General features: G+C 44.0%; 1 protein-coding gene across 1 annotated transcript; it reads right to left on the reverse strand.

Moving 5' to 3' along the window:
- Window positions 1-3,160: 3,160 nt before the first annotated feature.
- Window positions 3,161-14,483, reverse strand: GRPEL2 (GrpE like 2, mitochondrial). The gene is made up of 4 exons (XM_077769034.1): window positions 14,369-14,483; window positions 11,253-11,406; window positions 10,107-10,188; window positions 3,161-6,320 (listed from the first exon to the last, which is right to left on the reverse strand). Exons 1-4 carry the CDS (start codon window positions 14,443-14,445, stop codon window positions 5,956-5,958), a joined length of 678 nt encoding a protein of 225 aa, XP_077625160.1. The 5' UTR covers window positions 14,446-14,483; the 3' UTR covers window positions 3,161-5,955.
- Between the last annotated feature and the right edge of the window lie 697 nt (window positions 14,484-15,180).

Raw genomic sequence — 15,180 nt, forward strand, 5'->3', positions numbered from 1 at the left:
AACGCTGTCTCTCTTAAAAAAACAAACATTAAAACAAAAAAAAATTTTTTTAAAGGGAAGGGTTTCATCCAGTCTTTTCTCAGGGGAAGGAAAGGTAGTGAAGAAGGTTAAGCTCCCATTTTCACTCCCTAAGAAAACAAGAGCAGCTCAGCGTGGCTACTACATTACACGGTGAAGGGCAGATTCCTCTAGCAGAAAATAAGTCTGGGAATGAGTTTCAGGATAAATAAGGAAAACCCGTATTTATCCAGTCAGATTGTGGCTAAAAGAAGAAACTGAGAGGATTCAGAGTATAGTAAAAGAGCATTCAGCTCGGATTCTAAGTTAGCTTTGCGAGTCCAAACAAGGCCAAACTGGATTACTAGTAGAGTGGTGGATGAACAAGCATGCATTTCTTAAAAACTATCTTTTTGGCAATGCTATGTCAGAATGCAATACTTTTTTTTAAAGCTTATTTGTTTTTGAGAGAGAGAGAGAGTGAGGGAGGGTCAGAGAGAGAGGGAGACAGAGAATCCCAAGCAGGAATGCGAGCTTGAATTCACCGAACCGTAAGATCATGACCTGAGCTAAAACCAAGAGTCAGATGCTTAACCTACTGAGCCACCCAGGTGCCCCCCCCATGCAAAACTTTTTAAGTTCATTCCCAGTGACTTATGATACTCCCTTAAATTTTTTGTTATACAGCATTCATCAATCACTTTGTGACATAGTTCTCATGTGCTGACTTCATCTGATTCTTGTAGTTTTGGGTAGGTGTGCGAAGTAAGTGAGACGATTCATTTTCAGAAATACCAGTTAAAAGCTGTACTGTCTAGTTAACCATAGGTTTACAACCTATTGTAAATATATACAATCCACCCACCCACCCCCAGCAATGGATTTCCAAACCCTTAGACCCTTCACTTCCTGGTTCTTTTTCCCTTCCCCTTTTCATGGGCTTGTTTTCATGGGCTTTGCAATGAGCATGTGCCAAAGAACTGATGTCTCTCATCACCTCAAGGAATGTAGGATTGTCCCAATCAGGCCACTTTTTGGCCCTAGGCGGGCATAGGTCACTTCCGGGTAAGGCTGTAACGTCTGCAGCACTCAGCCAATGAGGAATCAGGGGAGGGACTTGCATGTTCGGGGATAAATTGCCTGCTGTAACCTCCCCCGTTTGCCTCTTCATCAGACACCTACTCTAGCAAGAATGTTCATTAAAGCCTTGCTTCACTGTGCTCTGCGTCCCCCCTTTGATTGGGGCAGTGGGCTTATTTCTCAGAGTGGGGTAAATTTTATTAATTTTAAAATTCAACTTCTTTCCCCCCCCCAAAATGTTCTCACATATTTATTACTGAACCGAAGCATAGGAACAAAGAAAACATTTTCCAAAAACAATCATGTCTGTTGTTCAGGTAGTAGTGACGTTTACAGTGATTGGATATGAGCAAATGACCTTCATGCAGCATAACTATGCCATCTCACGTGGGATTCTTTATAGACCCAGTGTGGTTCTTCTGTAATGTCTCCTTGTGGAATTGTGTATTCTATTACCAGTTTTCATCCGAAGCCACTGGAGAATGGGATGATTCTTTGTTCCTTGGCCAGGAATCACTGGATACTCAAAGTCTTGCGAGAAGACATGGTGAGAACAGTCAATTGCACACACTACCATGGTGGACAAAAGGAGAGAGGAGCTAAAATTCGACATTAAAAAAAAACCCCTTTTTCTTAATGTTTGTTTTTGAGAGAGACAGTGTGAGTGGACAAGGGGTAGAGAGCCAGAGACACGGGATCCAGAGCAGGCTCCAGGCTCCAAGCTGTCAGCACAGAGCCTGTGGTGGGGCTCAAACCCACAAGCTGTGAGAACATGATCTGAGTCTAAGTGGGACATTTAACCGAGTCACCCAGGCGCCCCTAAAATTCAACTTCTTGACCCTACTTTCAATTTTAGGGTCTTTGTTAACTCTAGAATCTAGCTGTGTTTTCTTGTTAGGAAGTTCTTTCCATCCTACAACAAACCCACTGATAATGTGTGAGCACACTGAAGTTGTGGGACAAGTTCAAAAGAGATGGAAAAGCAAAGAGAGAGAATTCTGGTGGCCGAGGCGCAAAACTAGTGAGGCTGGAAGTGAAGCTGGGAGACTCTATCAATTACCTGTTACTGCATAACAAACAGCCCCAAAATTTTGTGGCTAAGAGTAACAATCATTTACTTTGGCCATAAATCTGCACTTCAGGGAGGACTCAGATCAGCTTATCTCTTGTTCCCTGTGGTATCAGATGGGGCCGGAGGATCCACTTTCAAAATGGCTCACCAAGATGGCTGGCAAGACAGTGTGGCTATAAGCTGAGAGCTCAGCTAGGGCCCTGTTCCACTCCACAAGCTGCTTCCATTTACTTTTCATTTGATGGCTGAGCTCTAAGAGTGAGCATCCTGAGACGGGATGGTTTGGATCCAGAAACGGCAGTGTCACCTCTACTACATTCTATTGGTCAACCACAGTCCAGATTCAAGATTTGGAGCCATGTTTTAAAACCTCCACAGCGAACTGGGCAATGTGCACAGTCTGAGTGGAAAGAAGTAAGAATATATTTACTGGCATGGGAAGCAATGGATTAAAGAGCCAGGGTATATAGATAAGATTTCAAGAGTAATGAAATGCAAGGCCAAACTGCAGGAAAGGCTGGCTCCAAAGAGGGCCACACAGCCAGGAGGCCGGGTATGTGGAAACTGGCTGAGAAGCAGATGTATAGACAAAGCCGGGTAGAGCTTGACAAGAACTCGTGGAAACTGAAGGCCAGAAGGAGGCCACAAGTCAGTAATCTGGCTGAGAGGATCAGAAGCCTAGCAAGTAAGTGGCAGGAGCAGATGATACAATTAGAACCAAGAAAGGAGTATAAGAAAATAAGGTGATGACAGAGAGGAAGGCGGAAACAGGAGCCCAGACCTAAGAAATACAGAGGAATCAGAATGAAGCGAGGCAAGGAGGTAGGAAAACAGGTTAAGACTTCAACCCCAAGGCAGGGTGTGTAATGCCTACACCGCACTGCATGCACACGGCTGGGCTGTCGTGGGGTCTCTAGGAACCTTAAGGGAGCGTCACCAAGGCGGGTCCATAGTCAATGCAGTGGCCATAATGTCAGCGTTTAGGATGACAAACACACGAAACACGTGACCTGTAGTTACATCAACTCAGGTTTTATTGAAGTTGCTTCTGAATATATTTCGTCCTTAGTTCTCCCTATTTGATTTGCTTTCGTGTTCAAGACCCTTTCTTCACTTACCAAACTCCTTTGCCATGAAAAAGCAGCAATGAACTTATCAGTATCAAACTGATTCCCTTGTGGACGTAAAGAAAATCCATAAAAGATATGGAGACTGTATCAGCACCAAAACACCAAGACCCCCTCTTCAAGTGAGCCCAAGCCTCCTTACACATCTGCAGGCCTACAATGTCTTTTTGCTTTACCATCGAGATGAAAATAATGAAGAGAGTGGACACAATTTTCTTGCTCCTTTGATCTGAAAGTGTGGATTTCTTGTTTTAAAACAACAACAGAAAAAAAAACCAAAATGAAGTTGAAAGGAAAAGAAGTCACTGTGATTGATTAGACTACAATTTTTTTTTTTTTTTTTTACAGAAAAGCATCACTTAACTAGTCTTCCCTTTTCCTTAGGCTTTAGGGCGGCTATAAAAACAGAGGCAAAACCACATGTATAATAATTAATGAAAATAAATACTTGAAAGCCCACTGTAGTAGACAATTTACACATTTCATCCAGTACTCACAATACTATGAAAGAATTGTAATCGTTGTATAAACAAGGAAGCAGGCTCCGGAGGGTGAGAGGACTGGGGCCCAAGGGGACAGAGGTGACTGGGCTGGGATTTATGTTCAAGTCAATGCCTACAGGGCCTCTGCTCTCTTATGCGGCTCTGGCTCCCAAAAGCCCAGCTTTCTGAGATTCTTACTGTTCTAGCTCCATCTGGTAAATTTACACTTTTAAGTCGGCATCACTACTGAATAACAAAAGAATCTAAAATTATCCTCAATCTACTTGCTAACACAGGGGTTGCAAGGAATATCAGGAAACGCTTGAAGTACTCGGAACACTCCATACCTAGAATTATGGTGGTTCTAAGTCACTGATAATAACAGCTCGTAACTCACGAAAACCAGGAAATTATCATCAGGTCCTTTTCTTATCACCATGTCAATCTCAAAGGAATGAAGGCCAAAAAAAAGACCGATTCCTACTGGGAGCACTGACTGCTCATTAAAGTTACAGTGTGTACTTAGTGGAAAGCGGAAAGAGGTTCTGGTTTTATAAACCTCACCGCCAGTCTTTTGCTTGCATCTTAAAAGCATGTATTTGCTTTTTTTTTTTTTTTTAAGTGTCTAATTCTGGTGGAGATGGCTTTATTAATATATGTGGAGTGTGCTAGAAGTATCTATGATGTCTACGAGGATAACTTCTCCCATTCCATGGAATGGGGTCATAAAGTTCCAGAAGTGGATTTTACGGGTAACTGACTTATTAAAAGGCTGAGCGCATACAATCGGGACCTCCGACGACCTTTGTTTGCCGGGGCCACACCTGCACGTTCGTTATGGAACTGTTGAAGCCTATGTGATTAAAGTTAGTATCTAGTTGTTCCTATTCAAGTCCTCACAGAAATTCAGTTTACTAGTTTCAGACATTTCTGAGTCCAGTTCTTAAAAGATGTTTTCATGCTTAAGAAGCTCAAAGGGTGAGATGAGATCATCATTAAAGCCTCTTCTAACATTACAAATCTATACTGGCCCTCCTTCCTGAAGTCTCATTCATTCACTCATTTACTGAACAAACCTTTTACGGAGCACCAGGTATAAGAAAGACGAAAAGAAACAAAAATGAACACATGGTCTGACTAACTCCTGCTAGATATTAATCCATGTGACATGACATACAAAAACTAGAAAAAGTTTATCAGTGTGAGAGAGGTAGTGATTTGTGAGTACCAAAAAAAAAAAAAAAAAAAAATCAGCATAACTAAATGCAATGAGAAATTGTCCTCACCACTTCCCTGCACAATAAGGTATGATAAAGCAGATCGGACAAAGGGGATGATTTGAGGGCTGGTGGAGAGAGGAGCTGTAGGTAAATTACTCATATAGACCAATTTGGGTCACTGGCTATGGGCGCCACTTCGGCTTCCCTGGAATGATTATCTACCTGGGAGGCTGAAAATTTGAAGGTAACTCAGCAAAGAAAGCACGACATTTCTTGGTCATGCTTGCTTGAAAGGGATCCAGTATCTTGAATTTCTTGATACTCCCTGCCTTCCAAGTCTGCCTTGGCCTTAACTAGCCCTTGTCAATGGGAACTGGAAAGGAACAATGAGTGTGAATACGGCCTACCTCGTGGGGACTACAGGACAAAAGGTGGCTAAAAGAAAAATAAAAAGGGGAAGTCCTAAAAAAAAAAAATCTATGTGTATAAACATCAACCCAAACGATCTAAGTTCATATAATTCTAAAGCTTCATCATCTAAGTACCCAGATGCTGCACCAATCCCTACCATCTCCTTTTCCCACGCAATAACACATCCTATATCATTCCTGTTACAGGGACCATTAAAAGAAGCATTTAGCTGAAAATACATAAACATATACTCATTTCCATCTTTTCAAAAGATTTTCAACTGATAGTCATCAGAGTACCAATTTTCAAATGATTTTCTTAAACATATTTGGACAAAGGCCATAGAATCATTTGTCACATTGTTCAAATGCCCAATGGCAAGACTTCTGATGAGACCAAATAGGTCACATTAAATCAGTAGAGTATCTTAGAAATAAAGCCAATATGACTAAATCCAAAACAGATCACATGAAGTACCTCATGTACACAATACAAACCTAGTTTAATAAATAAAGGAAACACAGGTGACTGCACTCTGGGAGAATGTTCAGTTCCTCGCGGCCTGTTCACAGTCTTCTCTGAGACTCCACTGCCACTTCCACCTGGGCAAGTCTAATGGTGCGGCCATGAAGCTTGTAGCCATCTTGCCTTACTAACGCCACGGTGCCGGGCTGTACCCCGACGCCAGCTGGCACGTGACAGATGAGTTCATGCTCATGTGGGTCGTATTTGTCACCGATGGGTGTCATCTTCTCTAGGCCATGTTTGGCAAACACACTCTTCAGCTTCGCTTCTAAAAGGGATAACCCTCGGAAGATCTTCTCCAGAGTGAGCTTCTGATCCCCAGCCTTTGTTTCTTCAGAAATGTACTCTGTAGTCTTCTCCAAAATGTCTGCCACCTCTACCAAGTCCTTACAGAAACTCTGAATTCCTAGAGAAACCAGATACTTTTATTGTTTGTGAGAAAATCACCTTACTTTTGGGGGTGGAGTATGGGGAAGGCCCAGAGAAGGGACTAGTATACTGGGCGCTCCAGGAAGCAGGAAGATTGCCACACAGGACTCAGGGATCATATCAACAATTACTGCCTTAACCCACTGACAAACCAGTTTCTCTTGGAAGACATATGACTGGGAAGCCTACGAGGAAATGGGGAAGATGGTCAGAACCTAAGAATGAGGAAGCTCAGAAATCTGTCCTTTAAAAACCTGATCATTGCTTCTTGTATTTTTGTTGCTATTCACCTTCAGTACTGAGTTATGCGCATTTTGAAAATTCTCACATCTCAGACATGCATTGTCTAAAGACATGCATTCTTAAAAGGGACAAGACATTAGTATGTCAGGGGGAGGGGGCAATAATATAAAAATCGTTTGATAAGACCACGCTAAGGGAGATTCAAGAATGGTTATTGAGAACTGGCTAAATAGGAACAGGAAAGTAAGATACTCCATAGATGAGGGGAGTCTCCAACTGCCTGTGACGAAGTTATATATATACTTGCTGGAGATGGGCCACAAAACCTGCTTAACCTTTTCAGTCATGAAAACTGTTCTAAAACTAAAGTCAGTTGTTGAGAAATCTCATTACTCCCAATGCTGCATCTTGATTTTTTTCACAGAAATGATACGGAATGCCATCATTACAATACCTATGATAACAGCAAAGCGCTGGTAGGAGCTGGCGAAGGGTGAAGGACTGTGTTCTGGTTTGAATCCAGGAACAGGTTTAAGCCCAGGTGTCAAAACAGATGGCCAATTTAACTGTACTCAGATTTAAAAAGGAAGATCGTCCACAGGGAAGCAATAAAAGAGATGACAGAGAAGAGATTTCTCTGATTTACTGCCTAGATTCTAGAAGAACTGATGAGGTTAAGAATGCTATCTTTAACTTCCACGTGACAGATCCACTATAGCACCTTGAGCAAAACAAGTGTCAAAGGGTTTAAATTAGTCTAATAATAACATACAAAATGGATTTGGGGTGCTGGGGGGCATGACAGATGGGCAGGGAAAGACGATGTAAGAAGCGGGAGAGCCACGTGAAGGCATGCTGGTGTGACCTGGTCCGGAGGAGGAGGAGGTAAGGGAGAGGAAGAGGGCAAAACCGGGAGGCACTTGCAGGGAACAAGACTTGGTGTGAGCCAAGTTCCACAAGACACCTCCCTCACCTCCATCAGGGCCAGGAGCCATAAATGTTAATGGCTATTAATGAAATCAGTTGAAAAGGTAGAAGAGGTTCACCAAAGGCTTGAAAGGCACGCCGATTAGATCAGAACTCCACCCATGAGAAAAGAATGTCCCGTAAAGATCAATCAGGGGTATCAAAAGCATCTCCTAACTATTAAAAGAAGACATACAGTCTATTAGAATTTTGAAAGCTGTAAGCTTCTGGGCTGACTTGTACGCTGACATGGTACAGAGAACCCTGGCTTCTGTTCAATCAAGCTGTAGAACTGGGGAAAACAGAGCCCAGGTTCTCTTGTTTATATAGTGGGGAGCTCACACTCAGATTCTATTCTAATTATGTTACTTCAATAGTTAGTTGGTATCTGCACCATTCTGGGGGGAGAAGGGGGAATCTTTGTGATCCGTTTAAGAGAAGGTGAGTTATTAATAAGTAATACAGCATAATGACTCTATCTCTGGAAAGAGGCATTAATTACACTGTATGATATACGAAAAGTTTTCTAGTTTTCCTACCTCCAGGCTCCTGAGCAATCTTCAATTTTTTTAAATATTCCTGGCCACCAAGAGGAAATGACCCAAGCAAATGACTTCTGTGGCATATTGCTAGACACATTTTGCTCTATAAATTAATAAATTAGATCACCAAACTATTTTGAGTTAAGCTAAATATTTGTTTCTAGAAACCTTATCAATTCTTGAGAAAACTGATATAAGCCAATTCTAAGCTCATCAACGCTGGACTTGTGGTAAGCCAACTTACTTGCTCCCCTCAAGCAGGCAAGGGCTCTTCCCCAGGTACTACAGTTGGTTTATTTGCTACAGAAATTCCTTGTAGCTCAAAGGTCAGCAAATTTTTCCTATTAAGGGCCATACAGTAAATATTTTACGCTTTGTGGGACAAGAGGAAAAAAATCAAGGATCTTACATAGGTGATCATTTAACAAGACAATTTCCCCCAATTTTTAATAATGAAATTCAGAACTGTATTTATTGACTAACAGGTTGCAGGCTTGGCCTATAGGCAGTAGTTCACTACGCCCTGTCCTGATAGTTGGAAATGAGACACTAAAACGTGGATGCAATTATCAGTAATACGATTTGGGGGTCAGTCCTTAGCTGATGCTCAAAGCCTTGAAACGTGATGTCTACAGCACTGAAAGAAAATCAGAAGGCTGTGCCAGCGCACTGGGGTTTGACAGGAGAATGAAAGGATGGGACAAGAATGAAGCAAATCCTATGCACAAACAGCAGATGAATGAAGAGAACAGGAAGCAAAGTGATCTATGGGGATGAATAATGGACTCGGGGTCAGGAGACAATGGACTCCTGTCTTTACCTGTCACCAATGAACTTTTTTCAGCTCATCTATAAGAGAAGACTGTATTAGAAAGAATCCTAAGGCCCCTTATGCAGTGAAAGTTCAACGGTCTGTATGAAATTGTGAGCCTGTCAAGTAATCACAGATTTGCCCTCTACTAACACTTTCATGAACACATCTGGAACAAGATGTTGTGTGTTTAAAGAAACACTTCTGAAAGACTTTATATATTTTTTAAATGTGCAGCCTTCAAGTGCATATATTTTTAAGATTTTATTTTTAAGTAATCTCTATACCCAGCGTGCGGCTCGAATTTACAACCCCAAAATTAAAAGCCACGTGCTACACTAACTGAGCCAGCCAAGCGCCCCTGACTTAAGAAAGCAAGAATTTTTAATGTTTATTTATTTTTGAGAGACAGAGAGAGACAGAGCATGAGTGGGGGGTGGGGGGGAGGGCAGAGAGAGCAGGAGACACAGAATCTGAAGCAGGATCCAGGCTCTGAGCTGTCAGCGCAGAGCCCAATGTGGGGCTCAAATAGTGAGATCATGACCTGAACTGAAGTCAGATGCTTAACCAGCTGAGCCACCCAGGCGCCCCAAGAGAGACTTTAAATTGGACCAAAAAAACCTGGTTCAGTCATCAATGAAAACAGATGTGATCTTGCATGCCGTCCAAAGTTAATCTGCTCCCATATGTCTTTTGAGTTATTTTACAACTTAGGAAGTTGTAAATATTAACGGTAATGCAAATGGTTACTGTCTGCAGTACTGAACACTGGTGGAGACAGCTGATCACTGCTCTATGGATCTAGAGTAATTTCGCTTCTATGAAGCACATTTTAATATTCCTGACCGCTCATGCAACTTGCTCTTTGGATTCTCCCCTGAACATCTTAATGATTCACTTGTTCATTAACGAGTTAAACAGAATTGAAGGTAGAAGGCCTAGAATGTTAAGTGTACATGCTTGAAGAATCAAATAACAAACGTCTTGGTCAAACAAAAGCAAGCATTATTTTGGCAAACGGTTCACATGGCAACACGCCCAATAAACATCTCAGAAAGCAGATGGTAGGTGTGGAAGAGCAGGGGAGGGTCTGCCTGAGGCTGCAGATGCGTTTTCTATACTATGTTCAGTTTGCAAAACTGCCAGGAAGCATCCTTAAACCGAAAGGCACTTGAATTTTTATCGTGAATAAATCTCTCACCAAATATCTTGGCATCTTCTACACATCTCTGGGTTCGCCGCCTTATGTTTTCACCATCAGCTACAGCTCTCTGGTATCTCATCTGAACACCAAAAGCAAAGTCAAAATGATCAGAAAACATGCTTGCTGGTGGAAAAGAGTGTTCCTGCTTACTTTACAACCTTCAGTGACCTTCGGTAGGTTTTTATTTTTAAAAAATGAGGAACTATAGGAATCTCAGATTAACTACTCCAAATCCCCAGTCAAAGCAGTAACTTACTGTTTTTTTTTTTTTAATGTTTATTTCTTTATTTTGAGAGAGAGAGAGAGCGCGCATGCGCGTGTGTGTGTGTGTGTGTGTGCACACACGTGTGTACACGTGTGTCAGCAGAGGAGGGGCAGAGAGAGAAGGAGAGAGAAATTCCAAGCAGGCTCCGTGCTGTCAGCATAAAGCCAGACTTGGGGCTCGATCCCACGAACCGTGAGATCATGATCTGAGCCAAAATAAGTCAGACACTCAAGCAAGTCACCCAGGCGCCCCAGGAACCTCCTCTTTATAGCAGCCCTGAGAGACCGTCATGTAGCCTCCTGCTCCGAACACTTAACACTTTTCAAGCTCATTATCTTGAGAGAAAGCTTCCTTTTTCACTTTTCCATGCTCAGCCAATACTGCCACCCTCTCTTTGTCATTGAACCAAACTCTAGGGCAATGGTTTAGCTCCTTTAATCTCTTCCTCTTTCATTCTTATAATCCTTGATTCCTTCCATTGCTCTCATAAGACATGCTTTCCTACCTCCTCACCCTTCTGGGTGGTCCTGCTTTGGGACTACCCTAATTATCACCCTCCAAGTGGGCTTGTCGATCCAGTTCTGGCAGAGTATGCCAGATGCAGTGTGATGGGCAGAGTACAATGCTAAATGACCTCACCCATTCAGCAAGTATCTACTGAGTTCTTACTACATGCCAGACACTCTACCTCCTTTGAAGCTACCACAACATCGGTATCTAAGTACTGTGACACAACGTTTTTAAATGACTAGAGAGTGGAGGTGGGGTGAGTGGTAAAGGGTCAATCAGATGAAATCTGACTGAAAAAACAGACATGAAAACTTGATGCCTCGATTAAAGCAGAGCGAGGATGTGAAGAACAGATAAAATCTACTCACTGTTAAGTCCTGGACTTCCTTCTCCAGTTTCACAGCTTTAAGCTTTAAGGCTCGTTCTGCGAGAGAGGGCCCAAGGTCATCGGGGGGGTCCTCAGAACTGCAGTCCTCTCCAGCAGTTCTCTGGGTGGCGGTGCTGAAAGGATGCGGCCGTCCCCTGCAGGGGGAGGGGGGTGGCACATGATGAAGAAATGCCATCACAAGCAGCCAAAGTGCCCTCAAGCAGTCCCAACGCGATCGCTAGCCAGGGGGTGCCTGGGTGGCTCAGTCAGCTAAGCATCTGACTTCGGCTCAGGTCATGATCTCACGGTTCCTGGGTTCAAGCCCTGCATCAGGCTCTGTGCTGACAGCTCAAAGCCTGGAGCCTGCTTCAGATTCTGTGTCTCCCTCTCTCTCTGCCCCTCTCCCCTCACTCTCTCTCTCAAAAATAAACAAATATTAAAAAAATAAAGGGCTTACTAAGTGCCCGACCTTTGTCAGGTTTTATTTTCATCTCATAAAGTGTGAGAGAAATACTATTATCATCTCAATTTTATAAATGAGAAAACTGAGGCTCAGAGAGACTTGCGTAAGATCACCCAGCGAGTATTCAGTTGAACCACCGTGCTGAACACAGGCAGTAGAGACAGCCAGAAGTGGGGACACAGATGTCAGCAAGAGAAAATCAAGTTCTGATACCCAGAACCAGCAGGTTAACAGCAGAAGCAGGAATTCAGAACACAACACCATACATTGCTGATTCAATCCTTCATTTTACAAATGGGGAAAATTAAGCCCAGTAAAGGGACTGTGTCAAACTGGAGTTAGGCCTAGAATTCTAAAGCTTTCTTGACCACAAGCGCTAAGTAAGGCCTTTATGGACGCAAACCCGTGTTAAGAGAAATTCTGAGAGGCGCCTGAGTGACTCAGTCGGTTAAGTGTCTGACTTCGGTTCAGGTCATGATCTTATGGTGAGTTGGAGCCCGCCGTCAGGCTCTGGGCTGACAGCTCAGAACCTGAGCCCCCTTCAAGTTCTGTGTCTCCCTCTCTCTCTGCCCCTCCTCTGTTCACACTCTATCTCAATAAATCAACATTAAAATATTAAAAAAAAAAAGAAATTCTGAGTTGGGAACTCACTTCTCTGTAAAATCAAGTCACCTAAGTACTCATGAAACACTATACATTCCAGAGAGTGAACTGTAAACAGGTGAATAAAATGAATCTTTGTATTCAATCATGTTTGTAATCGAGAATCTGGTACAGCTCAAATGTCTGACATATAGTTGTTTACAAAGACATTTAGAGCAGGCGCTACTTTATAAATCTTGGATTGTAGCAGTTCTGACTCCTTCAAGGAAGTTTCCATTATGCCTTCTGGATTCTCATAATTTGATCTGAAGTAAAATGATCAACAAAATCAATCCATGAGTACGAAAGGTCTTTAAAACAAACAGTTCATTTATATAAACTGGCATATAAGAAAGGGCCGTCACTGGGGCGCCTGGGTGGCTTAGTTGGTTAAGCGTCCGACTTTCGCTTAGGTCATGATCTTGCGGTTTGTGGGTTTGAGCCCCGCGTCGGGCTCTGTGCTGACTGCCAGCTCAGAGCCTGGAGCCTATTTCAGAGTCTGTGTCTCCCTCTCTCTCTGACCCTCCCCTGCTCACGCTCTCTCTCTCTCTCTCTCCTAGAAATAAATAAAAATTTAAAAAAAAAAAAAAGGAAAGGGCAGTCACTGAGATCATATCCACGCAAAGATTTAAAGGGGGAAAAGGAGTTTGCTTCAAGAAAGGGAGAGAGAACAGTCAGTATAAAGCTATGGACAGGATGACTTTTATGTCCCGGACTTTCTTTCCAGGCCAGGCCTGAACTCAGTTATTACAACTTGGTGTCAGATGATAAATGCTTCTCCATTTTTGGTTCAGAAAATATGATCACCATAGATCTAGGGCAAATCACACAGAGTGAAATACCTCCTTTTTGCTAAACCCATAACAAACCTACATTTATCCAACTGAAAGTAGGTCAGAGTACTCCCAGGGCTAGCTTAAAGAGCAAATGGCAAAAACCCAAGTCTGAAGAGGAGAGTTAGTTGAGGCTGATCCATCCCTTCAATTCCTCCTGCCTCAGAAACAGAGTGAGGGGAAACTTTATCAGAAGGAAACTTTTCTTCTGGCCAGTCCCTCCATCAGGGACTGCCAAAGAGACTTAAAAAAAAAAAAAAAAAAGCCAGAAGCCTTGAATTCAACCTCGCACCCAGGTGCTAGGGGAGGGTGCTAGCTAGGTCAGGTGCCTTAGGATAAAAAGGTGACAAACAGGTGAAATTCCCGAATTCCCCGCGGCTTAATTTACATTTCAGAAGTCCAACCTTACTCATACCCCAATTCACTCTTTTATTCTTCCTCCGGAAGAAACAGTTAAACACGGAGTCGTCCCTGAGAATAATTAACGCTGCTCACTAATTAAAAGAGCGGATTCTAGAGCCCTGAACCTGGGCTGGGTTTCACAATTACCGTGTATTAGAGTTTGGGTAAGTTACCCGACTTTTTAAATCTTAAGTTTTCTCGATGAAACGGCTGAATAGAAAGAACTACCCAGAGAGTTCTACAACCAGCATGACAAGTGATCAATATTGGCCGCAGCCGACAGCGAAAAGCAGCGGCAAATGGAACCTCATAGGCTCCCGGGAGCAGGTGGAAGGGCCGTTTGGAGAGGCCAAATTCAACGCTTTCCTTTTACCGACAGGTAAAGTGAAGCCGGATAATGGGGAAGGGATTGGCCTAAAGTCACACAACGAGTCAAGGGGGAGAATTCCAATTTAACAACAGACACCTTAACTAGGCAGCTGGGGAGAAGGGGCCGGGAAAGGGGTACATCCCCAATTCGGTCGACGCTAGGGGCTGAAGAGTTCCCTACTACCTCCAAGGAACTTGACCTCCGCTCTTCCCACCTTCCCTGGCCTGGCAAGAAAGCGCGACTGTGTGCCTCAGTTTCTTTCTCTGTAAAATGGGGCCGCGAGCGCCGCATCGTAGCCGCCGAGAGGCTTGGTGGATCACCTCGCGCCCTTCCAGTCCACAACCGTCCTTCCAGCTCGCTTGTCTCGCGCCATCCTCAGCCCTCCACCCGCGGCCTGCTTCTCTTACCTGCCTTCGGACGCGGCACTTGAGGCCAGGAGGCGCTGCACCAGCCGCCGGACCGCCCACACTGACCGCGCGGCCATATTCCCGATCCCGGCTGACGGAGGCAGCGCAAGCGCACTTGCTCCAAACGCGGAGATGCGCGAGATACCACTCTTCCCGGCAGTCTTCGCGGGCGCTCCCCGCCCAGGGCCCGGGCGCGAACGCCACACTTCCGGCTGTCCTTGCGCGCGGTTCCCGACGGAACGCGACACTTCCGGTCCCCAGCGTGTCGGGCGCCTAGGGCGGGTTCCTGTCGCAGGATTGGGGTTCCGTGTTTGTCGCGAAATCCGCGGGGAACCCGGGGGATCGCAGCTGTACCCTCGAGGAGCTTACGTGAAGTTGTAAACAATAAACGAAGGCAAACGCTATATAAAGTCAAAATATGACCGGTGTTTAAAAGCGAGGGGCGTGGTGCCATGGAAGCCTAGACCGCCATGTGGCAGAGTGTGGGCAGTCCCCCAGAGGGAGATCATAGATGGAACTGAAAGCTGAAGAAGGAGTAGATGCAAAGAGGAGGAAGGTGGTTCAGGCAGAGCTAAACAGCATTTGCAGAGACCCAGTCGAGAGGGAGAGTACATTTGCGAGTGAGGCGCTGAACTATTGGAGGGAAGAGAGGCGACAGGACACAATTAGCGGAACAGATCACGGGAGGGATTTATGAAATGGAAGCCCGACTCCACCATCATTCTTACGTGCTTTCCCCCCTCCCATTCCCTTGTTTTCTGACTTTACTATTTTTAAATGTGCGTTTTCTCATTAACCTTCACTGGAACGTG

Source organism: Crocuta crocuta, unplaced genomic scaffold (assembly GCF_008692635.1).
Source record: "Crocuta crocuta isolate KB4526 unplaced genomic scaffold, BGI_CrCroc_1.0 scaffold340, whole genome shotgun sequence".
In the NCBI taxonomy this organism is placed as follows: domain Eukaryota; kingdom Metazoa; phylum Chordata; class Mammalia; order Carnivora; family Hyaenidae; genus Crocuta; species Crocuta crocuta.